Source organism: Bos taurus, chromosome 2 (genome assembly GCF_002263795.3).
Source record: "Bos taurus isolate L1 Dominette 01449 registration number 42190680 breed Hereford chromosome 2, ARS-UCD2.0, whole genome shotgun sequence".
Classification (NCBI taxonomy): Eukaryota; Metazoa; Chordata; class Mammalia; order Artiodactyla; family Bovidae; genus Bos; species Bos taurus.
In genome coordinates, this window is record NC_037329.1 from 37488204 (window position 1) to 37515052 (window position 26849).

At 39.3% G+C, this 26849-nt stretch overlaps 1 protein-coding gene across 2 annotated transcripts; it reads right to left on the reverse strand.

Moving 5' to 3' along the window:
- On the reverse strand, positions 1 to 26849 carry DAPL1 (death associated protein like 1). Of its 2 annotated transcripts, XM_010802026.4 has the most exons (5): positions 26722 to 26849; positions 17049 to 17096; positions 16406 to 16493; positions 12226 to 12286; positions 1 to 283 (listed from the first exon to the last, which is right to left on the reverse strand). In XM_010802026.4, exons 1-5 carry the CDS (start codon positions 26777 to 26779, stop codon positions 167 to 169), a joined length of 372 nt encoding a protein of 123 aa, XP_010800328.1. In that variant the 5' UTR covers positions 26780 to 26849; the 3' UTR covers positions 1 to 166.

A 26849-nucleotide genomic window follows, 5' to 3' on the forward strand; every position in this document is an offset into this window, starting at 1 on the left:
TTGGATTTGCAAATTTGAATGTTTTATTATCTGAAGTCAAAAAAGAAGATATAAAAGCTGTTTTATTTACCAAGCAAGTACACTAGGCCTATGCAAAGTGTGGTCCTTTTTGCTAAGCTCTCAGACATTCGAGGCAGTTGGCTAGACGGCTGTTTTATGTCCCAGCTTAACATTTTCGAGGCTGCTGAATAATGTAGATCCTTTTCAGTGGAGTGACCTTCTCCAGAGCAGGTCTGGGTTTTTGATGTGCCATGTGCGCTACTGCTGGAAATTTATGGCTGAGCTAGAGGTGAGAAGGAAAGAAAAAAAAATAAGCATATTGGATCTTTTGGGTCGTAAAGTGTTAACGTAGTAGAAAGCAAAACAGCTGGGCAGAGGAATTTCACAGTTCTGTTTAGCTCTTTGATATAACCTCTTTTCCATACCACCTCTAGCTCTGTACCCATGAGTATATGTGTTAACCTGGGTTTTCCCTCACTAGTATGTTTTTAATTTTTTTAACTATAAAATATTTTATATGTAATATATAAATAATATATATATGTGCATCTATATATGTTTTGAAGTGATATTTTTAAAGATAGAAATGGTTAACCGTATCTTCTTCATCAGTTCGCCAATATTGATCATTATTCTGGCACCACTATGCACCATACAAAATACAATATGCTAAGAAGTCTACGGGCACATTGGAGAGGGCCTGGGGTGGGGAGAAGGAACCCCTCAGATGTCAAAAGATCAGAAATAAAGAGCCTCTGAAGGAAGTTAGGAAAACTTAGGGTTATTATTTTTTAGATTGAAGCATGTGAAATTTCTATTTTTGTAGGTAAAAAAATGGCCAAATACTGGCCGTTTTGTATGGTCCAACCTAACCATCATTGTAAAGAGAAGGCTAAGGAGTGACTTATTAGCTCACTAGTCACCTCATGCGAAGAGTTGACTCATTGGAAAAGACTCTGATGCTGGGAGGGATTGGGGGCAGGAGGAGAAGGGGACGACAGAGGATGAGATGGCTGGATGGCATCACTGACTGGATGGACGTTGAGTCTGAGTGAACTCCGGGAGTTGGTGATGGACAGGGAGGCCTGGTGTGCTGCGATTCTTGGGGTCGCAAAGAGTCGGACACGACTGAGTGACTGAACTGAACTGAACTGAGTCATCCCTCCAGAAGACATTTGTGAGGAAATGAGCCTAAACTAACACAGACTGAGACTTCGACAATAAGAGGAAGTTCATATGGGACAAAGAGACCTTATGGAGTTTACATCAAGGGCAGCATGAGATCATAAAGGATGCCCAATGCCGGGACAATTTCAAACACACTTTTCCTAGGAGGAGAATTTAGACTCAGTGGCCTGTTGGGCCCATTCCACTTGTTGGTTTTCCAGCCCACTGACTCAATATAAAGGAACCTAAGGACAGCTTCCTCAGCCAGCAAGGAAGGGATGTCTCAGCTGACTAGGAATTTAATTTATTTCTATTGAACTTAGATGCCCTTGCCTTGACACTCAAGTCAAATAAAAGGGGAGATAAACTGTTCATGACCCCAAACATCACACTGTTTATGGCTTGTTTGGGCTCTTCTAAGCCAGGGAAACATAAGTGCCTTACATGTCTTCTTAAATATCCCTGGGCACACAGCACTCCCTTTCATATTCCGGAAAGCTCTTTCTTCTTGCTCTTAAAAAATTAAACACACTGGAAGAATATACACTGAAGTGTTAACACTGTTTATCTCTGAGGGATAGAATTATGGGCAATTCCTAGTCTTTTTCTTTACTTTGCCTTTGTTTTGCTCAAAGTGTTTTTTTTACAATGAGAAGCTACAAGTTATTTAATAATTAAACCCAAGGATGGTCTATGCTGACATTCTAGTAGAAAGGAAGAAACATAATTGAGGTATTGGTTATAAATATTGCTTTAGAACTTAAAAAAGAGCTGGTAATTTTGGAGGGTCAGATTAATTAACATTGGGCCTCATGACATACATGTTATAGTGTGGTAACAGCAGAATGTCTTGTTTTGTTTTTAAGGTTAAAACCAAAAGGAAACTTAAGAAGTCACTGACTTCAGTAGTTTTCTTTCCGATTAGGTGTCTTTAGTGTCAACTAAAACAGATGGATTATTTCAGGTTAGCTCTAAATCACATTCAAGAGATTATAGGTAGGAAGATGTAGTACTTAAAGTCAAATATAAGGTAAAGGAGGGTGAGAAAGGAAATGAACGAGTAGCTCTGATAGAACAGAAGTCTGGGCAATTAGCCAAGGTGAGATGGAGCAAGATGACAAGTTGAGACAGAAGAGAGACAGCCACAGTGTGACTGTTGTTCTTACGGTGTCAAGACGGATGATGGGTGGAGGTGCAAAAGGAAAGGGGAGAGGAGAACAGTGATAATGACACGCCTATTGCTTAATTTGGCACTAACTCATTATTTGATCATTTCCAGGGTTATCTCCACAGTTCAGGAGCTACATTTCTTTTGTAATTTAAAAAATTGTGATAAAATACATATAACATAAAATTTACCATTTCATCCATTTTAAGTACAGCATTAAGTACACTTACATTGTTACGTAACTAAAACTGAGCATGACCCTATGGGACTTTCCCAGGATAGGCCTTCCCCTTTATCCTCTGCTTTAGCTACTCTCTGAAGTACCTAGATAATAGTATTTGATGCACATTTCCTGAGGTATTTTACAGATGTGAAAACCCCTCCACCAAATGGAAGACTTGATGTTAACTACTTGATGACCACAAGTACATAGCCCCAGGCTTCCTGGAGTTTAAGGACAGATAATGTTAACCCTGTGACGTCACCTTGCTACCTCACCATCAGCTGACCAGAGAACTGTGCAGAGCTGATCAATACCTTGAGATTCCACCCCCAAACCTGGCTTTTAAAAATGCTTTGCCAAAACCTTTGGGGCGCTCAGGGCTTTTTTAGGGCGTGAGTCACTTGTGTCCTTGCATGATCCTGCAATAATCTCTGCTCTAAACTCTGATGTTTTGGCATGTTTGGATTCACTGTGTGTCAGGTACACGAACTTGTGCTAACATGGACATCACTACCATCCATTTCCAGAACTTATCCATCATTCCAAACTGAAATTTCGTACCCATTAAAGAATAATTCCTTATTATCTCCTCCTCCAGCCTCTGGCCACCATCATTCTACCTTCTATCTCCGTGAATTTGACCACCCCAAGTATCTCATGTATGTGGAACCATGCAATATCCCTGAGATGGGAAGATCCCCTGGAAGAAGGCATGGCAACTCACTCCAGTATTCTTGCCTGGAGAATCCCACAGACAGAGGAGCCTGGTGGGCTACAGTCCACGGGGTCTCAAAGAGCCGGATACGACTGAAGTGACTTAGCATGCAATACTTGTTCTTTTGTGTCTGGTTTATTTCATTTAGCGTAATGCCTTCAAGGTTTATCCATGTTGTAGTATGTGTTAGAATTTCTTTCCTTTTAAAGGTTGAATAATATTCCATTGTATGTCTATAGACCACATTTTGTTTATACATTTATAGGTTGATGGACACTTGGGTGGCTTCCACCTTTTGGCTATTGTGAATAATGTTGCTATGAATACTGTTGCACAAATTTCTCTTCAAATCTCTACTTCCAGTTCTTTCGGGTATATATTGAGAAGTGAAATTATTAGATCACACGGTAATTCTATATTTAATTTTTTGAGATACTATCATATTGTTTTCCATAGTGGCTCTACCATTTTTTATTCCCACTGGTTAGGGGTTACCTTTTAACTAAGGCATTTAACTGAGGTTCTAAGAGCTCTGCTGAATGGCTTCCCCACAGAGGAATGACAGAGGTCAGAATGAAAGGGAGACTGCCCCTGGGGGCTATTAGCCATCTGTGAACTGACCTGGTAAATTTTAGAGGGGAAAAAAAATCAACAGGACTGAGAATATAGTGGAAATAATTCTGCCAAGGATAATAACCTTAGAGGAACCACTCATGATTATTAAATTACAACTGTACAAGTTTGGGAGGGTCAGGGCTTTATAGCAATGCATGAAAATACAAGAGAGCTGAGTTCTTTTTCTCAAATACTTCACCCCCTCGATCAGGGGCACTCTAAAGTAGAAAAACTTAAAAAAATAATAAATAAATAAAATAAAGTAGAAAGACTTGCAGGTTGTTAGTAGAGAGCCTATAAAGGGTCTACCTTCAGAACTGATGAAATGGTAAGTAATCAACCCTTAAATGCCCTAATTTGTTGTAAATTTTATATCAATGGAGATAGGAACATTTTTGTATTCAAGTCTTAACCAAAAATAAGTAGGAATAGCTTTCCAACCTACAAACAGCTGAGCTTTAGTCTGGCATCTTAACTTTGGAGTTGTTTTGGATTTTTCATTATTGGTCTTTGTAAAATGATAGAATATGTAGAAGGAAAGGTGTTTGTCTGACTCATCCCAAAACAATGAATTTCACCTTTTTCTCAAGCGCACATGGAACCTTCTCCAGGATAGATCACATCCTGGGCCATAAATCTAGCCTTGGTAAATTCAAAAAAATAGAAATCATTCCAAGCATCTTTTCTGACCACAATGCAGTACGATTAGATCTCAATTACAGGAGAAAAACTATTAAAAATTCCAACATATGGAGGCTGAACAACACGCTGCTGAATAACCAACAAATCACAGAAGAAATCAAAAAAGAAATCAAAATTTGCATAGAAACGAATGAAAATGAAAACACAACAACCCAAAACCTGTGGGACACAGTAAAAGCAGTCCTAAGGGGAAAGTTCATAGCAATACAGGCACACCTCAAGAAACAAGAAAAAAGTCAAATAAATAACCTAACTCTACACCTAAAGCAACTAGAAAAGGAAGAAATGAAGAACCCCAGGGTTAGTAGAAGGAAAGAAATCTTAAAAATTAGAGCAGAAATAAATGCAAAAGAAACAAAAGAGACCATAGCAAAAATCAACAAAGCCAAAAGCTGGTTCTTTGAAAGGATAAATAAAATTGACAAACCATTAGCCAGACTCATCAAGAAACAAAGGGAGAAAAATCAAATCAATAAAATTAGAAACGAAAATGAAGAGATCACAACAGACAACACAGAAATACAAAGGATCATAAGAGACTATTATCAACAATTATATGCCAATAAAATGGACAACGAGGAAGAAATGGACAAATTCTTAGAAAAGTACAACTTTCCAAAACTGGACCAGGAAGAAATACAAAACCTTAACAGACCCATCACAAGCACGGAAATTGAAACTGTAATCAAAAATCTTCCAGCAAACAAAAGCCCAGGTCCAGACGGCTTCACAGCTGAATTCTACCAAAAATTTAGAGAAGAGCTAACACCTATCCTGCTCAAACTCTTCCAGAAAATTGCAGAGGAAGGTAAACTTCCAAACTCATTCTATGAGGCCAGCATCACCCTAATACCAAAACCTGACAAAGATGCCACAAAAAAAGAAAACTACAGGCCAATATCACTGATGAACATAGAGGCAAAAATCCTAAACAAAATTCTAGCAATCAGAATCCAACAACACATTAAAAAGATCATACACCATGACCAAGTGGGCTTTATCCCAGGGATGCAAGGATTCTTCAATATCCGCAAATCAATCAATGTAATACACCACATTAACAAATTGAAAAATAAAAACCATATGATTATCTCAATAGATGCAGAGAAAGCCTTTGACAAAATTCAACACCCATTTATGATAAAAAACTCTCCAGAAAGCAGGAATAGAAGGAACATACCTCAACATAATAAAAGCTATATATGACAAACCCACAGCAAACATTATCCTCAATGGTGAAAAATTGAAAGCATTTCCTCTAAAGTCAGGAACAAGACAAGGGTGCCCACTTTCACCATTACTATTGAACATAGTTTTGGCCACAGCAATCAGAGCCAAAAAAGAAATAAAAGGAATCCAAATTGGAAAAGAAGAAGTAAAACTCTCACTATTTGCAGATGACATGATCCTCTACATAGAAAACCCTAAAGACTCCACCAGAAAATTACTAGAACTAATCAATGATTATAGTAAAGTTGCAGGATATAAAATCAACACACAGAAATCCCTTGCATTCCTATACACTAATAATGAGAAAACAGAAAGAGAAATTAAGGAAACAATTCCATTCACCATTGCAACGAAAAGAATAAAATACTTAGGAATATATCTACCTAAAGAAACTAAAGACCTATATATAGAAAACTATAAAACACTGGTGAAAGAAATAAAAGAGGACACTAATAGATGGAAAAATATACCATGTTCATGGATTGGAAAAATCAATATAGTGAAAATGAGTATACTACCCAAAGCAATTTATAGATTCAATGCAATCCCTATCAAGCTACCAACAGTATTCTTCACAGAGCTAGAACAAATAATTTCACAATTTGCATGGAAATACAAAAAACCTCGAATAGCCAAAGTGATCTTGAGAAAGAAAAATGGAACTGGAGGAATCAACCTACCTGACTTCAGGCTCTACTACAAAGCCACAGTTATCAAGACAGTATGGTACTGGCACAAAGACAGAAATATAGATCAATGGAACAAAATAGAAAGCCCAGAGATAAATCCACGCACATATGGACACCTTATCTTTGACAAAGGAGGCAAGAATATACAATGGATTAAAGACAATCTCTTTAACAAGTGGTGCTGGGAAATCTGGTCAACCACTTGTAAAAGAATGAAACTAGACCACTTTCTAACACCATATACAAAAATAAACTCAAAATGGATTAAAGATCTCAACGTAAGACCAGAAACTATAAAACTCCTAGAGGAGAACATAGGCAAAACACTCTCTGACATACATCACAGCAGGATCCTCTATGACCCACCTCCCAGAATATTGGAAATAAAAGCAAAAATAAACAAATGGGACCTAATTAAACTTAAAAGCTTCTGCACATCAAAGGAAACTATTAGCAAGGTGAAAAGACAGCCTTCAGAATGGGAGAAAATAATAGCAAATGAAGCAACCGACAAACAACTAATCTCAAAAATATACAAGCAACTCCTACAGCTCAACTCCAGAAAAATAAACGACCCAATCAAAAAATGGGCCAAAGATCTAAATAGACATTTCTCCAAAGAAGACATACAGATGGCTAACAAACACATGAAAAGATGCTCAACATCACTCATTATCAGAGAAATGCAAATCAAAACCACTATGAGGTACCATTTCACACCAGTCAGAATGGCTGCCATCCAAAAGTCTACAAATAATAAATGCTGGAGAGGGTGTGGAGAAAAGGGAACCCTCTTACACTGTTGGTGGGAATGCAAACTAGTACAGCCACTATGGAGAACAGTGTGGAGATTCCTTAAAAACTGGAAATAGAACTGCCTTATGATCCAGCAATCCCACTGCTGGGCATACACACTGAGGAAACCAGAAGGGAAAGAGACACGTGTACCCCAATGTTCATCGCAGCACTGTTTATAATAGCCAGGACATGGAAGCAACCTAGATGTCCATCAGCAGATGAATGGATAAGAAAGCTGTGGTATATATACACAATGGAGTATTACTCAGCCATTAAAAAGAAAACATTTGAATCAGTTCTAATGAGGTGGATGAAACTGGAGCCTATTATACAGAGTGAAGTAAGCCAGAAGGAAAAACACCAATACAGTATACTAACACATATATATGGAATTTAGAAAGATGGTAACGATAACCCTGTATACAAGACAGCAAAAGAGACACTGATGTATAGAACAGTCTTATGGACTCTGTGGGAGAGGGAGAGGGTGGGAAGATTTGGGAGAATGGCATTGAAACATGTAAAATGTCATGTATGAAACGAGATGCCAGTCCAGGTTCAATGCACGATACTGGATGCTTGGGGCTGGTGCACTGGGACGACCCAGAGGGATGGTATGGGGAGGGAGGAGGGAGGAGGGTTCAGGATGGGGAACACATGTATACCTGTGGTGGATTCATTTTGATATTTGGCAAAACTAAGACAATTATGTAAAGTTTAAAAATAAAATAAAATTAATTAAAAAAAAAAAAAAAAGATAAAATAAACCATGGTAACTCCATAAGAGAAAGAATTCAAGGCCAGTATGTGTGTAAGGATTCTGCCTGGCTGCAACTCCGTCCCATAAGGGGCAAAAACATTGGACTTGAAAAGCAGATTAATAGAAACTTCCACATTGAGAATGTACCTTCCTCTCGGGTAGTTGTGACCTCAGAACCGGTATTTTTCATTTCAGAGAAAAAGTCAAAGAAGTATATTAAAAAGTCTTTATGATTAGAGCTGTGAAAGAAACTCAGTGGCAGGTTTTGTTTTAGAGCCTGAAGTCAGGTGGTATTAGCAGACTGGCAGCTCTTCCATTCATCTTTCCAGGGTGTTAACTTCCAACTTGAATGTTGGCACTTAAATTTCTACACCCCATTACGCAAAGTGCTTAAAACAAAACATTCAGTCGATGAAATTCAAGGATTCTCCTATGGTGATGTTAATCCACAGAACAAGAGAAACCTTTTTAGATTTGCAGATGCCTTTGATGGCTTCCTCTTCCCCAGGATCCCATTTCACATACGTCTCACTGTGAGCCTGGTGACACAGCTGGCAGCTTGAAAAGTGGCCCCAATTTAACCAGGCTTCAACATTCCACCCACATCCACACTATAACCCAACCCCATTACTAATGGCTTAACTGGATACTTTTCTGTTGGGAGAAGCTTCACAACTATTGCCAAACATACTTCTGTGACTATCCAGAGAATTAACATATTTGGCAGTACCATTCTCTCTTATTCTTTGCCTTAAAATAATCAAGTAAATGAGCAATCATAAATCTCAGAAGAGCTATGTGGCTTCTAAAAGGTCAAAAACCTCTAGGGAGTAGGTGGAACTTGGTCTAAGACCAGATCTCCCAAATTTTTAGCTTGGAGAGCTTATATAACCCATCTTCTGCAAGAATAAACACGTTGCATGGCCCATCACTGGGCAACATGAATTCTTTCATTATTTATGGCTGAAACAGGTAGGAAGGATTGGCAAGAGAGGAAGGGAGAGTAGGAGGAAGGTAGTTGGTCATGAGGTCTGTGTGGGGATGAGTGGGTGAAATAATGGGACAGGAAATTTTAGGTTGTTTTCCATTCTGTTATTGTTTAGTCACTAAGGTGTATCTGACTCTTGAGACCCCATGGACTGTTGCCTTCCAGGGTCTTCTGACCATGGGATTTTACAGGCAAGAATACTGGAGTGGGTTGCCACTTCCTTCTCCAGGGGATCTTCCTGACTCAGGGATTGAACCCACGTCTCCTGCATTGGCAGGTGGGTTCTTACCACTGAGCCACCAGGGAAGCCCTCCTTTCCACTTAGATTTGTACAATTCCAACCTTTGGGGAATTGTTTTTCATTCTCCCAAATCTTAAATCTAGGTTGGTTTTAAAAGGGTATACAGACATGAATAGTATATGGATAGAAATTTCCTGCCATGGTTGAACTGTTAATGAGATCCTATGAGTAGGGCTGTAACTCTCACTGTTTTGGACTCTTAAGTTCTTAAACTGGCATGAGAATTAACATGGGTTCTACTAACTAGATATAATTCTAGCTGAGAGCATGAATGAATGCTAATAAATGCAGAGTCTATGACCCTCATTACTGCTACAATATTTCTTCAGGCCAATTATATATGGTTAGAGCTTCATGACAATATGTATTGTTGGGGGAGTCATCATAATGCAGATGGAAATTTATGAGCAAAAATCTACATCTCTGTATTTTACATCTTTTTTTTGTATTACACTGTTTATTAATAATCATACAATTTTTACATTTAAAATTACAGAATAATTTATCCACAGTAAAATATATGCCCTCCTCAGTGTTCAGTTCTATGGATTTTCTTAAGCGCATACAGTCTGTGACCAACACCACAATCAAAATATAGAACCTTTCTATCACTCTTCAAAATTCCCTCCTGCCACTTTGTGGTCAACTCCTCCTCCTACTCTCTGGCAACCACTGATCTCAGCAGATCTATTTTTTAAAAGGCATTGTTCTTTCCACCTCAGGTTGACCTTTATTATGAAATCCTGTTACACTTCAGGTTGAATTATGGATTTATGGAAAATTTTACTCAGCTGTAAGGGAACACGTGGATCCCACAAACCTCCATATTCAATACAGTGACTTAGGGTAATCTTGGGACTCTATGACTGGTCTCTTATTCTTTGCCTGGATTCCAAGTGATGCTCTGTAGGACATCTCCCCCGGGGAATAGAAGCTAACCCGTCCCGAGGGCTAAGTGTGTCTGGCACTGTGCTGAGTCCTTTGCACATGTTATATAACCTCATTTTATTTTCACATCTCTGTGAAGTGGATTCTGTGAATCACATTCCTATTTACAGGTAAGGAAATAGAAGCACAGAAAAGTGAAGCAACCTGACTAAAGACACACAGCTACCAAGTGACAGAGCCGGCACAGGACCCAGGTACCTGACATCTGATGCCAGAAACTGTCATAATTAGTAATATACACAGCCCCACACAGTACACATTGAGCTAAGTGTTAAAGGGTTTTTAAAATATAGAATAGTTACTGTTAAAAATATTTGTAACAGCACACCATCTGTGTTTTCTTATGATTTCAAAATATAACTTATTGTTGTTGCTATTTGATTATTTTATCTTTGAAATACAGAGGTGCTATTTTTAACTGGCAGGGAAAGAGTCCTTTATGCCATAGACATATACACATGTGTCTATTAAAAAACAGTGAAGACTCCAGCATCATACCTAAAGTACAGCATAATTGACCTTTACTGACCACTCTTTTTAAACACTTTATTTTGGGTTAACATATTTTAGAGGAATGTATCTATTCCACTCAGTTCCACTTACTGTGGATATCTTTTGCCCCTGAGGATGAGGTGTTTGGACAGCAGGAGCCAGAGAATGCAAGAGGCAGATCACCATCCACCCCTTCCCTTCTTCTAAAGTCAGGAAGGCAAACAGTCATTTATGACCTGCCCGCTGATCTACCTGATGGGAGAACCACACCCCACCATGTGAGAAGGCTCTGTAGCTATGGTCTATTGTCAAGATCTCATCTGGTACTACTGCCTGCCTCAGGGGCTTCAGACATAACTTTCCATTGCACTGTCATAAAATGGATGCTACTAATCAGAGCAGAGAGTGCAGACAGGTTTCCATGTGTCAGGCACTGTTCTAAGAGATTCCTGTGTGTGAATCTCATTGATTCCACACAACAACCATTTCTTCCTTATCCTCATCTTACAAATGGCAAATCAGAGGTGCAAGATCAATAACTTGCTCAAGGCTTTAAAGACAGTAAGAGGAGAAGCCAGTACCAAAGAGAGGTCCCAGAAGTTTAGCTGCACAATTTCCATTCTAATCTATTAATATTTCAGACCCCTGATGTTGGCAATAACAGCAAGTCTTCCTTCTACAAAGGACACCCAGTCCTGTACCTTCAATATATGTTGGGGTAACAGAAATGGTGGTTCTTCAATGCCTGAATTCAGTGTATCTGCCCCCTCCCTAGGAGTAGAATAAAGATCCTCACTCGGATCACTTACAACATTTAAAAACAAACTATTGAACCCAAAATTAAACCACTGTCTATTCAGGAAGAACTTTCTGAGTTTCCTGAGCTACTAAGAAAGAATTCAAGACACAGAAATAAAAATAGTAATGGTCGACCACCTTTATAAATAGACTCTATTAGATAAAGCCAGCCAGTGCCCAGCCTTCCTCCAGTCTTAAATTGGGCAACCCTCCACCCATCCTGGCCTCAGATCAAACATTTCCATATGGGAAAGCAGTGGTGGGGAGGAAGGTCAAAAAGGGCTGAATTCCTAGCACACAGTTTGCCTTATTTGAGCAACATGCCAAGGTCTCCAGGAAATAAATGGATGGCAACGTAAAGTTCTGCCAATTTGGCATCATGATTTCTGATTAATTTCCTATCTTATTTTTGAAATGATTTCTTAAATAGATGCTAGGAATTCGGGAGCATCAGCTCTTCCCATCAAAACGGCTCTGTGTTCCTTGAACTGAAAGCAGATTCTTTCACAGGGACATCAAACCTCTGAGATGGAAAAAAATTCCAGTCATCAGCTCATTCACCCATGTAGCATGATCAGCTAGGTGAAAACTGGCTAGGAGTATCATGTGATCTGCCTCACCCATGGCTCACCTTCTCCAGCGTGTCATTCAGGGCATCCATCGTCTGTATTTTGGCAACATTTGCAGTGGCACTGTGAAGATGAAAAGAAACCTCATATAGAAACAGCAACTTTCCCACTAAAGACGCTAAATGATCTGTATAGATGGTTTTCTACTTGGTCTTTAAGCTTTCATGCTGCTTGGCTACTTCTGGAAGATTAAAAAAACCCACAAAACCCTGCTCTGTGTGACCATGAACTACAAGCTTTGCAGGCCAAGTTATTATAATTTTAATTATAATAATATTTATTAATATTTAAAAATTTTTTCTTCAAAGTAGAGTATACATGCAGAAAAGTGCACATATTATCAACATATAGGTTGGTGAATATTTACAGACAGACCTGTAGCACTAGTCAAACTGGCTGCCCCTAAGGATAATCACTACCCTGCCTTACTGCCCCATATATTTGTTTTGACTTTGTTTGTACATAGTAAAATGCACCACATAGCAGGTACTCTTCTGTGTCTGACTTCTTTTCTCAGGCCAAGTTATTTTGTAGCAGAGTTTCAACGAGGGACGAGCTTCCAGTGTAATTTCTTGAAGGAACTCTGCTCTTGGCCTATTTTGTGTATGTGTGGGTTGGTTAGTAGAAGTTATTAGGAAAGGAAAATAAATTTGATGATGCTTAGGAATTTATTTTCTATGATATATTTTTCAGAAGCTGTTTTCCTAGAATATATAAGGAGAGATATTTGTCCATGAAAAGGAAGCAATCATATCCGTGCAAACATGAAGCGGATATGAAGAACAGAGGTGACTTCATGGGGAAGCTGGGGAAGCTCCAGGGCCTCTCATTGTGCAGTCTCCTTCCAAGGGGGCCCTAACCATCTCATATTTATAATTTTATACTGTCTTTCCTTAAAACAGCCTCCCAATTCTGTAAGCTTCGAGTCCCACATACCTATATCTATCCCCAGTAAATATCGCAAGAAAGCTACTTCTAGCTGTTTAGGTTCTGCAGTTGTCCAATTCTCATCTTTTAATGACTATTAGAAAACAATTCGGAGAAGGCAATGGCACCCCACTCCAGTACTCTTGCCTGGAGAATCCCATGGACAGAGGAGCCAGGTGGGCTGTAGTCCACGGGGTCGCTAAGAGTCTGACGTGACTGAACGACTTCACTTTCACTTTTCACTTTCCTGCATTGGAGAAGGAAATGGCAACCCACTCCAGTGTTCTTGCCTGGATAATCCCAGGGACAGGGGAGCCTGGTGGGCTGCCGTCTATGGGGTCGCACAGAGCCGGACACGACTGAAGCGACTTAGCAGCAGCAGCAGCAGCAAATAATTGCATTTTTAAAGAGGGTTCCACTCACCACTTTATAACTCTCTAGGCAACTCCTTATAATGTTCACTTGATGTTCGGATTAACAGTAAGTCCCACTTGCTGAGGTATAGAGAAAAATGACTTGTCCACTGGCTGCCAACTAAAAGGCCATTTTCTTTTTTTTTTTTTTTTTTTATTTTTAATTCTCTTTAAATTTTTAAAAGAAAATCCATCCTGAACCCTCCTCCCTCCTCCCTCCCCATACCATCCCTCTGGGTCGTCCCAGTGCACCAGGGCCATTTTCATAGAAGGCTGCCAACATAGAAGGCCATTTTCAAGTTATGACTCTTTAGTTCCTGAGTCCCTGGCCTAGGCATGATAACGAGTGTCACAATAAACAGAGCTTATGCTTGAGTCAGATTTTAACATCAGGATAGGCTTTCAAAGTTAACCAGCTGACAATTCAATGACAGTCTGATGTCATTTACAGAGTACTTTCTCTATTCTAGGAACTGTCCTAGATGCTGGGTCAGGAGATAAATAATATGTGACTCTCACTCTTGAGGGCTTAGAGCTTTGCTTTCACTATGTGGTGATTATTTTGTGATTCAGAAGAAACAAACACTCAATGCCAAATGGGCAAATTTTTTAAAAATTGAGCTATCACTGACATAAAGATTCCATTAGTTTCAGGTGTACAACATAATTATTTGATATTGTGAATACTGCAAAATGATCACAATAAGTCTAGTTAATATTTCTCACCATATATAGTTAAATATTTTTTCTTATAATGAGAAGTTTTAAGGTTTATTCTCTTAGCAACTTACAAATATACAATACAGTATCACTAACAATCCTTGTCTAATTCAATGAAATATTGAGCCATGCCACATAGGGCCACCCAAGATGGAGGGGTCATGGTGGGAGAAGGTGAAGGACAGGGAAGTCTGGTGTGCTGCAGTCCATGGGGTCACACAGAGTCGGACACGACTGAGCGACTGAACAACAGCAAAATCATTAACCATAGTCAGTATGCTGTACACTGCATCCGCATGGCTTATTTACTTTATAACTGGAAGTTTGTACCTGATGATCCCCTTCACCCATTTTCTACCCGTCACCAACCCCCCTCCCCACCCCCGCCCCCCCCCAACCCCCGCCAGCTTTTGCAACTACTAATCTGCTTTCTGTATCTAAGAGCTTGAGATTTTTGCTGCTGTTGTCCTGGGGTTTTTTCTTCTTAGATTTCTCATACAAGATAGATCACATGTTAATTGTCTTTTTCTGTTTGACTTATGTCATTTAGTATAATGCCTTCCAGGTCCATCCATATTGTTACAAGTGCTAGGATTTCCTTCTTTTATATGGCTGAAAAATGTTCCTCTGTGTGAGTGTGTGGGTGTGCGTGTGCACATATGTGTATGTATGTAGGTATCACATTTTAAAAAATCCGTTCATCCATTAATGGACACTTGGGTTTCTTCCATATCTTGGCTACTATAATAATGCTGCAATAAATGTGGGAATGTGTGTATCTTTTCAAGTTAGTGTTTCCATTTTCCTCAGGTAAATATTCAGAAGTAGAATAGCTGGGTCATATGGCAGTTCTAGTTTTAATTTTGGAGGAAACGCCATTCTACTTTCCATAGTGGTTATATTAGAAACTAAGAATGCACAAATGTTCCCTTTTCTCCACATCCTTGCCACAGTTTGTTATTTTTTGACTTCATGGTAATAGCCATTCTGACAGATATAAGGTGATATTTCATTGTAGTTTTGATTTGCATCTTCTCCCTGATAATTAATAATGTTGAGCATCTTTTCATGTACGTGTTGGTTATCTGATTCTTCTTTGGGAAAATGTCTGCTCAAATCTGTCCGTTTTAAAACTGGTGTGTTTGCTTTTTGGCTACTGAATTGTATGAATTCTCTATGTATGAGATAGAGTATTTCATTTTAAAGTAGAAAAACCCTCAACAAAAATTCTTTCCAGAAGAAAGAAAACTTTTAAAGTGATCTAAAAAGTAATTTTATATGGAAAAAAAAATCTGAGAAATTCTGTAGCCTATTTCCTTTCACATGTTCTTTCTGAAACTGTTACCATTTTAAGTGTTAAGGACATATCTGAGCATCTTCTAATTTACTCCTTTTGAATTACTCGTGTACTCACCTATGGAAATTACCCTGAAATTAGTCTCTGAAATGCCCCTATTTGGAGGAGCTAACTTTATATGCTTCTTTTTGAAGGCACCATTTTCCTTACCCCAGGCATAGAGGGCTGGGCCATTTGTACAAGAGATCCAGCCCATGGCTCTTTGCTTAGCTCTGAGAAAAGCACACTGTGTCAAGGTTATCCGGGAAGGAATTCAGGGAGAAAACAACCTCAGTATCCAAATGCCTTTTGGCTGTGCCAAATATAGTGGCCATTATTTTCTAAATAATTGAGTGAGGAATTTGAAATAAACAAACAAGAAAGCATTTATTTTTAATTCAGGAGATTTGCTTCAGCATATTACAAAAACAAGACCATAGTACTTTAAAGGCTAAGGTGAAAAAGAAATGTTGAGTCCAGTTTTGATGCATTTAGGACTGTGTTTTTTAATAGCAGGCAGTTAGGCTATCTGCAGAGAGGAGGAGGTTGGGCAGAGAGAGTCTCCAGAGGGTAGTTACCTCCCCCCACTGCTTTCCCCTCCTATCTTGACCCCCATCACCTACCCCATCCCACCCCACCCCACCCCACCTGCTGCCTCTAACTCTGGTTAGCCAGTGTCTGGGGAGCCTTGGTTTGCCCTAAGATACAGCAACGCCTCTGACTTCTGGCAGCAGAGTTATCTAAAACTCGAGATGACGAAGGAAAAGAAATGAAGCAGTCTCCTACCTTGTTTTCTCTAACCCTGTTTTCTTGGTGTGTCTCTCCAAGATGCCAATTTCCTGTTTTTTGGAAATTCGCTTTCCTCCAGCTTTTACTATAAACAAAGAAGAATCAGCACAGGAGACATGGTTAGGGCAGCAAGAGAAAGTTAGTTTTATTATTCAAGGTATGAATTGACATTTGAAGAATTTCAGAACTTTTTGAAGAGCTGAACTTTTTTCTAAAACAACATAATAAAAAAAGTACCTTGAGCTAATGTTACAGAAGAAAAAAAAATTCAATCAAAGTGGGAAGGAGAGAAGGGCTGAGGTTTTTGCCTGTTTGTGTTCAGAGAGGGGGAACTAAGGCTAAAAAAGGCAGTGGTGTTTATACCTTTGATTTGGGAGGAGATAACAATGCACTCCCTTAGGCATTTCACTGAAAAACATTTTTTCTTATTATCAAACCAATTACATTCTTCATGATAGCAACTGACAATTACAGTGTGACCCTCCTGTTTTCCCACAAGATTAAAGTGCAAGGCTTGCAAATTTTTTAATCCAACCGAAGCTTTCAAAAGCTAGATTGGAGAATGAGCCAAAAGTCAGGGCAGTGGTGATAACAGGCACTTAATTCAAGAGAGATGCTTCTGATCCCACCAGATACCTACCTTCCATCCCAGACCTCAAACCTCCGATGTTGGAGAAGCTCAGATGTTCTAATGAGTAATTAAAATGCATTAATAATCCTGCCGTTCAAGAGATCAATTAGTGTTAATTAGGCTACAGATGACCTAACAGCAATTCAAGTGTTTAACAATGTCAGATGAAATCAACTTGAAAAGGAACAACCCATTTCATATTGCAAGTCAAAGCAAATACTTTTTTCTGTTCCCAGGAAATTTGCACATTTGAAATCTGACAAGCTCAAATGATTAAAAGCTAAATGGACATTGATTTGTTTGAGCCTGTTAATTCTCTTTATGGAAATGTTAGATTGGCAATTTTCTAAAACTGCCTTCAATAAAGCGAAAAATAAGAAAACCTCTTCTCTTTCTCAATGCCCTCGTGAATTGACTTCATTTTTCTTTTAAAACTATTAATTTTTTGACTATGTAATATACATTCATAAAGCACACAATTCAAAAAACATGGAAAGGTCTCTTCTACAATTATTTTTAGGTCTCCAGTTCACCTCCCTAAATACTGCTAACGTTAACAAGTTTCCTATGTATTCATCCATAGACATTCTATACACATACCTATATATTTTTTAATGGCAGCAGACATTGTTCTACATCTTGTTTATTTATATTTTTCATTCAGTCATGCACTTTGGAGTAAGTTCCCTATCTGTGTGTAAAAAGAGATATATATGTATATATGTATCACATATATATGTAAAAATATATATGTAAAAAAAAGAATATATGTAAAAAGAGAATGTCTTTTTTTTTTTTGACATCTGCTTTAAAATTTCATTATATGGACGTTCTATAATATGGACATTACAGCATTCTACAATGCTGTAATGAATATCCTTTTCATGTACATAATTTTGCCCAAGTGCAAGTATATCCATGGGATAAATTCCTAGAAGTGATCTTGTTAATTCTTAAGAGTATGTGCATTTGTAATTTTGTTCAATCTTGTCAAATTATCCTTCACAGAAGTTGCATTAGTTTACAATCTCACTAGCTACAATGACAGTGATTGTTTCCCTACACCTCAAGCAACAATGTGAACTAGAAAATATTTGGTTTCATTAACCAATAAGAAAAAGAAAGGTAATTTGCATTTCTTCTATTTTATTAAAAGTTGAGCTTATTTCTGTTTCAGAAGGCAGTTGTCTTTTCTTTTTAAAGACTGTTTAAATTTTATCTTTTTATATGCTGTTACAACTTAATTTTAATGATTGTAGCTTTATATTTTAATTGATAGTCTTTCTCTGCTATATTTACTTTGCAGAATTTTATTAGCTATTCTTATTTATTTTTCCATATGAACTTTTGAATCATTTTGTCAATTCCCACCAAAAATATCCTGCTGGTAGTCTTTTAATGGTCTTGCTTTAGATTTATAGATTTTAAAAAAATCTTATTTATTCATTTTTGGTTGTGCTGGGTCTTCCTTGCAGTGTGGGCTTTTCTCTAGTGTGGCAAGAGGGGGCTACGCTTCGATTGTGGTGTGCAGGCTTCTCATTGTTGAGGGGCACTTGCTCTAGAGCAGAGGCTCAATAGCTGTGGTGCGTGGGCTTAGTCAGCTCCATGGCCTGTGGGAGCTTCCTGGATCAGGGATCAAACTCGTGTCTCCTGCATTGACAGGCGGCTTCTTTACCACTGAACCATTGGGAAGCCCTTAGATTATTTTTAAAGGGAAAATTCATATCTTCATATCCTGGTTGCTCTCTTGTCAAGACCATGGTATGCTTTTCCTTTTTTACATCCTCTTTTGGGTCCTTTAGTAACTTGTTCACATGAATCTCACACATTTATTATTAGGTTTATTCCCTAAGCATTTTCTCTTTGTTGTTGTTGTTGCAATTGTAAAGAGGGTCTATTCTTCCATTATAGCTCTCACGGATTGTTGTTCTTATATTAATATCATTGATTTTATATCCAGATCTTATTGAAATCTCTTATTGTTTATAGTATTTTTGTTGATTCCCTTTTATTTTCCAGGTTAAAAATTATATAATCTGCAAAAAATAGAATATTACTTCCTCTAGAATAATATTAAATAGTGGTCATGAAGGACATCTTTGTCATCTTAATTTTTTAAGGGATTGCTTTTAGTGTTTTCCCATTAAGTATAATGTGTACTTAGTTGGATATACACACAAACACATATCTGTAATATATATACCTATTCAAATGCATTTCTTTTACTGTATTAAGGAAATATCCTTCTATTACTGTTTCATTGGCTTAAAAAATTACAAACACATGTTGAATTTGACTAGATGCTCTTTTATAATTAATGTATATGATCATATGGTTTTCCTCCTTAATGTGGTTAATTATGTTAATAGATAAAAGTTTTGTAAGTATATATTAATGAATATTTTACTATCAAACCATTCTTGTGTTCATGGAATAAACTCTTCTTGGTCATTTTGAATAACCAAGTTTTTCTATTGATAATAAAAGCATATCACTATACTTTTATAATACTAGATATAGTCCAGGGGGGGAAAAAGTCCTGTGTTTACACACACACGTGTGTGTGTGTTAGTCACTCACTTGTGTCCTACTCTTTGCAACCCGATGGACTGTGTAGCCCACCAGGCTCCTCTGTCCATAGCAAGAACACTGGAGTGGGTTGTCATTCCCTCCTCCAGGGGAAATCTTCCCAAACCAGGATTGAATCTGGGTATCCTGCATTGAGGTGGATTCTGTACCATCTGAGCCACTAGGCTCTGCTTTAAATTCACACACATATACACACACAGCATACAAAATAATCAGCAACAGAAATGGAAATGATGTGGAAACATCTTTTGAATAGCCGTGGGAAATAGAGATGAAAATAACCGAGGGGCGCCCTTTTCTGGAGACCGCTTGAGGAGAGTATGCCTCTGTATGAAGGGTGTTGCTCACAGCACCGCTCTCCCTTCTGCCAAGAAGAATCAGATCACAGTAGCTCCAGAGCTAGAGCCTGGGTCTTCAGAACCCTTCAGTAGTATCCTTCATTCTTCTTACGACAAATGCTTTTCAAACATGGAGTGCTGTAATTACTTTCCTATTAGTATTCCTTTTGTTTTCTCTGTTATGGTTTTCACATGTTTTCTTCCACTGATTATTATTGCCAACTACAGAAGCACACTTGTTATAGTTAAAATGAGCACCAGTTTAAAGTGAGAAGAATTTTGGAATGTTGAGGTCTGTGCTGCTCGTTTGAAAGGACGTGGACAGTCTAGACAATGTCCAGAGGAGAGTGACCAGAGAGGAGAAGAAGCCGTGTCACACTGGAAAGACCACTTCTGAGGAAGCAGAGGCACAAGGGAAGCTTATGGTGTCATTTTCAAGGATTTTAGAGGCTGTCTTATGGAGGAGGCCTGGTTTCCAGGTAAGGAGATGTTATTAGGGTCAGAGAGCTCTGCCCTGCCCGAGCTCTGTGACCTTGGGCAAAATACTTAAACTCCTCTGTGGCACAGTTTTTGCATCCTTCAAAGGGAATAATACTGATTGTGTGAGTTGTCCTAGAAAATAGAGGTAACAGAAGCACCTGGATACACGGGAGGCACTTAATAATTAGTAGTTATTATTATTTACATTTGTTTTTCCAGAGGAGAGAATGAAAACCAAAGAGCAAAAGTTCCTGAAAGGCAGAGCCTAGCTGCATATAACTGTTATTCAAAGTGAAGTAGACTGCATAGTACAATAGTATATTCTCTGGCCCCACAGTGTGCTGAAAAGAAGTGTATCTGTCATGAATATTTTAGAAGGGTTTTGGGGAACTCAGTAGAAGTTAACTAGATGGTTTTTATTGTAACGTCTTTAATGTGAGTCTAACTATTCCCATCTACCTACAAAAGAAAATCTATCATATTCCCTCCCTTTCGAAAGAGTACAGTGCACTTAGAAAAGTAAATGGCAAAAAAAAGAAAAAGAAAAAAAAAAAGTAAAGAGAATGCACACCTAGGAGTTCTTCATTCTTCAGAACAATAAAACAGAGACATTTGAGGGGAAATTAAAAATCCTCTCATGACACACCCTAGAGTTTGTCACACAGAGTGAAGTAAGTCAGAAAGAGAAAATCAAATATTGTATATTAATGAATATATAAGGGATCTAGAAAAGTGGTATAGAGGAACCTCTCTGTAGAGCAAGAATAGAGATGCAAACGTAAAGAACAGATGTTTGGACACAGCGGGCGGAAAGGGGATGAATTGGGAAACGGATGTTGATATAGGTGCACTGTCGTGTGTAAAACAGATAGTGGGGACCTGCGGTATAGTGCAGGGGGTGCAGCTTGGTGCTCTGTGATGACCTGGAGGGGTGAGGGTGGGCTGGGGTGGGGTACAGTGGGGTGGGGCAGGGAGGCAGATCCAAGAGGGAAGGGACATATGTATACATACGGCTGATTCACTTCGCTGTACAGCAGCAACTAACACAATTTGCAAAGCAGCTGTACCCAATTTGAAAAAATTCTTCTCACAAGATTCTTACTTTCATCCAGGAGTCTTTGAATCTATCCAGGGCTGCGGGCTCTGAGTGATTTAGGAAGCACAAGTCAACCACACCTTGAATTTTCAGAGTATAGTTCTTGTACCAAACTTGTTCTGATAAGTAATCTCACTTGGTCAGCAAAGTACAGTAGAAAGGAGCAGAGGAGGATCCCTCCACACTATAGATGGATACACCGAGATATAGAGTAAGGCTCTCACTACACAGGGGTGATTGAACCAGATGGAACCTTGTGGGAGGGTCATCTTCAAAATTTTGCAGGGAATACTGTTGACACTTATCTCCTGGATATCCCTGGATTTAGACAAGCCTTTTTTTTTTTTTTTTTATGTTATTGCTTTTTATTTTTGTTCATTTTCTTTTTGGTTGAGCTGTGCGGCTTGCTGGAGAAGGCAATGGCAACCCAATCCAGTACTCTTGCCTGGAAAATCCCATGCACGGAGGAGCTTGGTAGGCTGCAGTCCATGGTGTTGCCAAGAGTCGGACACGACGGAGTGACTTCACTTTCACTTTTCACTTTCATGCATTGGAGAAGGAAATGGCAGCCCACTCCAGTGTTCTTGCCTGGAGAATCCCAGGGATGGGGGAGCCTGTTGGGCTGCCATCTATGGGGTCGCACAGAGTCAGACACGACTGAAGCAACTTAGCAGCAGCAGCAGCAGTGTGGCTTGCTGGAACTTAGTTCCCCAACCAGGAATTGAACCCACAACCTCAGCAGTGAAAGCTCAGAGTTCTAACCACTGGACCACCAAGCAATTCCCTAAACAAGCCATTAAAAAAAAACATTTGCAACCAACATTTGCAATCAGATTCCTGCCAGTTTTGTTTAAACTAGTTGGTCTAACTCATGGGACCTCAAAGTCTCACTATAACTAAATTAGGTCAATTAAATTTGTAATTATTCATGTAATTCCATGTTTGGGACTATATTGCCTTTTGAACCTTTGTAGAACAACCAACTAGAATTGGGCAAAGTACAAAATGAACTGATTTAATATTTTAACAGGATTTGAATACAAATATATTCAAATACAAGACTGCAGGTCCTTTTAATAAGCAAAATGAACTAGAGATTTTTAAAGAATGTGAGAAAGCTGATTTTTTTTTAATAGTTTCATTAGAAAACCTACAATGATGTGGAGAAAACAAAACTTTGATTTCCCATCTATGACTAGGTGCTATACTTCTGTGGTCACTTTTGTAGTTTATGGATTTTGTAGTTTTCAAAAGTGGACCCTCGAGTTTAGAATGCTATACAATAATTTTCCAATTAAGATTTTTCAAGCATTTTGCATCTTGTTTGGTAGAGGGTGGTTAAGATAAAGAAAGACAAACCTCCAAGAAAAATTGAGCTTCTTTCCTTCAATAATCAGTGGAGAACATGTGTGAACAAGATGACCACCATGAAGGTTTGGGCAAACTCTGCCTTGTGACTTAGAACTTTCATTTGAACATTTTACTTGAAAAGTCAGATGTTTGCAAAACACTTTCTTTGCTTTCACAGTTGAGTTTTTGGTAAATTCTAAACTATCCGTCAAAAGAGCCGCATGAGGAATAGCTTGTGAAGCAAGGAGAGAGGGCTTGGCATGGGTCCACCTGACTGTCCATCTCTGCACCCCTGCTCTCCAGCTGTGTGGTGCTGAGCATATCCCTTGACCTTGCTAACTTTCAGTTTGCTCCTCTATTATTGGTCTGCAGGGTTGGTTTCATGTCTAGAAGGCTCCGTGGAGTGCCAGCACACAGGGTTAAGTGAAAAGCAGCTGTTCTTGTCATCAAACCCCTGTGCTGTGCGTGTGGGGTAGTGGTCTCGCAAATCTCTCTGTCAAACCTCACAAATCAACTCCCAGAAGTTGACATGAACAGAATGGAGTCGATAGAATTAAACCTCTAGTGTTTGCTTTAAAAAAAAATCATACTGGCCCTTCTGCAACTATGATTTCTTCCCCCTTTTCTGCATTAATTTAACCCTAGGGGATACACGGAGCTTCCCTGGTAGCTCAGATGGTAAAGAATCTGTCTGCAATGCAGGAGACTGGGGTTCAATCCCTGGGTTGGGAAGATTTCCTGGAGGAGGAAATGGCAAACTATTTCAATATTCTTGCCTGGGAAATCCCCTGTACAGAGGTGCCTGGAGAATCCCATGGATAGAGGAGCCTGGTGGGCTACAGTCCATGGAGTTATAAGAGTCAGACATGACTTAGTGACTAAACACTCACTCATGCAGGGGATACATTCCCTAGACTTCCCTCTCTCTTGAATGAGTCAGTAAACGATTTTCTCTGGGGGTTCAGCAGTGGCCCCTTTGATGGCTCTGATTCGTTTGTCTTACGCCAAATAAAAAAGTGTGAGGGATACAGAAAACTCATGAATGCTGCTCTTTCTCATTCAATATGTATGCCCTTAGCTTCCTTAGATTACTTCCTACTCGCACAATTTCGGCTGTTCATGTAATGGAGGTCTTATAAAACTGAGAGTGAAGCAAATCAAAACAGCAGAAAACCAAAAGCTAAGCTTCCTAGAGCCCAGGCCACCTCATGTTTAATGTAGTCTTGTTTCACAACATAAATAAGCAGGGCTCACAGAGGTGCCATATATTATACAACATACATGAAAGAAAAAACCACGACACACTTGCCGCGTAGGTGGGAAAGAGTTACAGCTGGCTGACTTTTGAGTGGTTTCACTTTTCACTGTGATGGGGCAGGCACATGGTTCTTTCCCATTGCAATTTCCTTCTGTTCTGATGATTGCAGTAGTTTCTAATGCCTCCCTCAAACATCAGGAGGTCTTGCCATGGAAGAAAATCATTTTTTGTGACAGCTATGTGTTTTCCCAGGCCTGTACTTTACAGGGATTAACATTCATGTCTGGGTACCTTACACAGGTTATCTCTTTTAACAGTCATAACAACCTTACAATATCAATGTTATTTATTACCGCTTCCATGGACAGAGGAATCTGGTGGGCTACAGTCCATGGGGCCACAAAGAGTCAGACATGACTGAGCATGCATGCACACCCCCTCCTGTTTTAGAGATAAGAAAACTGAAGCTCAGCGATGTGGAAGGGAGGCAGGGTTTTATTCTAGGACTGACTGGTTCCAAAGGCCATGTCAGACCTTTCCACCTTATCATGTCTGCATCCTACTTTCTGGGGCCTATCTATTGCTTATAAAACTCAGGTGAAATTGAATGGAATTCTGGCAATGAATTATTTTTGTTCTATAAATAAAATTTTGTGTGGTTAGCAATCTGGTTCAGAGTTAAACTGTGTAATAGACAAGCTGAAGGATGAGGCTTTCTTGTTCCCTTGTTCTCAGCGGGGAGGCAAAAGTCTGCCTTCATCTCCATTCTAATTATCCCAAACCTCTTATCTGAAGTGTCACAGTTCATAATAATTAATTGTCATGCCAGAGGCATTGTGACATGCTTGATGGCGTCATGGTGTGCTATGTACACAGAGTAATTAGCAATCATTAGCAGTGGGGACAAAAAGTTCCTGGTGGTTTCATTCACATTTTTATTTGCTTGAGTTTATCTCTGTGTTCTTTGTGTATAAATGTCATTTAGCAAATCAGGCATTAGCTGAACTGTTTTATGAAGGATTGGGATGGAAGCTGCAGGAAGAGAATAATGTCTTTTGTCCTTAGGTAGAAACTTCTAAATTAGTCCTTCCAGGTAGGACTTCCTGGTGGCTCAGACTGTAAAGCGTCTGTCTACAATGAGGGAGACCCGGGTTCAATCCCTGGGCCAGGAAGATCTCCTGGAGAAGGAAATGGCAACCCACTCCAGTATTCTTGCCTGGAAAATCCCATGGACAGAGGAGCCTGGTAGGCTATAGATGCAAAGAGTCACACACAACTGAGCGATTTCACTTTCACTTTCACAAGCTTCTAATAATTGACATCAATAGTTCTTGATCATTAGTTAGCATCATTAACTTTACATGTAGATAATGTTAATTATTCTTAAATCCAATGACAAATATAAAAAGTCAGGAGTCTGCCACAAGAGACCATGACAGGGTGCCAAGACGTGTAAACTCAGAATTAGTGTAAAAATTCTGACTCTTTTTTGGCTGGGCTGCCCACCAGAAAGCCACTGAGCCTTGTGTCAGCTTTTGATGCTTTGTGAAGGTTATACCTGCCATTGTCCTCTGCAGCAAAGATGACTGAAACAACCTTGGCTTAGAAGAGCCAAAGAATGATACCAACAAATAAATTTTGTTATTTGGAGAAAGGCAAGAACAAAGCAGTTGAGCTCGTGAGATCATTCTCAAGGAAAAAAACAAGAAAGACAGTAGAAAGAACATCAACCTGGCTAAAAATAGGCCTGAGTGCCTCAGCCAATCTATATGAACATATGGTTAAGTACAATAAAAATAATTTCCATATTCCAGAATATTGATATAAATAGCATACTTAAAAAAAAAAAAAATAGAACTGTGGATCCTTTGTAAAATACTTCGATAGCTACCTTTTCCAGTCAGCCTCTGCCAGGCCTGTATCCTTTTTTAAAAGTGCTCCTCGTACATTTCAACATATGGCAAAACCAATACAATATTGTAAAGTTAAAAAATAAAATAAAATTTAAAAAAAAAGTGCTCCTCAGCTTGGTGACAGACAAAAGAAATTACTGATAACACTGCCAACCCCACACCTGAGGAGGGCAAGAGAAACTGCATTTCTGTCTTCTGTGCAGAAGCTGGTTTGCCTGGGCACCAAGTCAGATAATGTGTAGGCATCTTGGGGAGACTGAGTCTAGAAGCTGGAACCTCTAGGGAGGAAGGTTTCCATGAGTAGGAAATCACCTCTTCAGTGTGGACTGGTCGTTACAAACCTACAGCCAGAGAGGGAAGATCCAAGCTCTCCACCTGTTCCTTTCCACCAGTGCCCAATCCCTTGTGCTCTCATAGAACATTAGGCTTTAATTCAACCAAACCGGGGCCTGTTAAGTCCCCAGGTGGTTTTTATACATAAGCCTAAAAGGGTCAAAGACAGAAGAGGAAATCAGTTTGCAGGAAGTTAAACTAACACGGGAGACAGAGCCTTGGCTCTCTTGGGGTACCTCTGTTGAAGGCACTGATGGAAGCAGGGCAGGGGCAGCAGCAGTGGGGCCTTGCTATCTGCAGGGCAGAGGGTGGGTGGGCAGCCTACCTGCAGGAGGATGCCCCCCTTTCAGTGGGGAGAGCTGGACTTGCACTTCATTTGCCATAGTGTGTGCCAAGGCCAGTGGCAGTGCCGGTGCTCTGGAGGCTGAGTGCCAGCTGCTGCAGCCGCCCCAC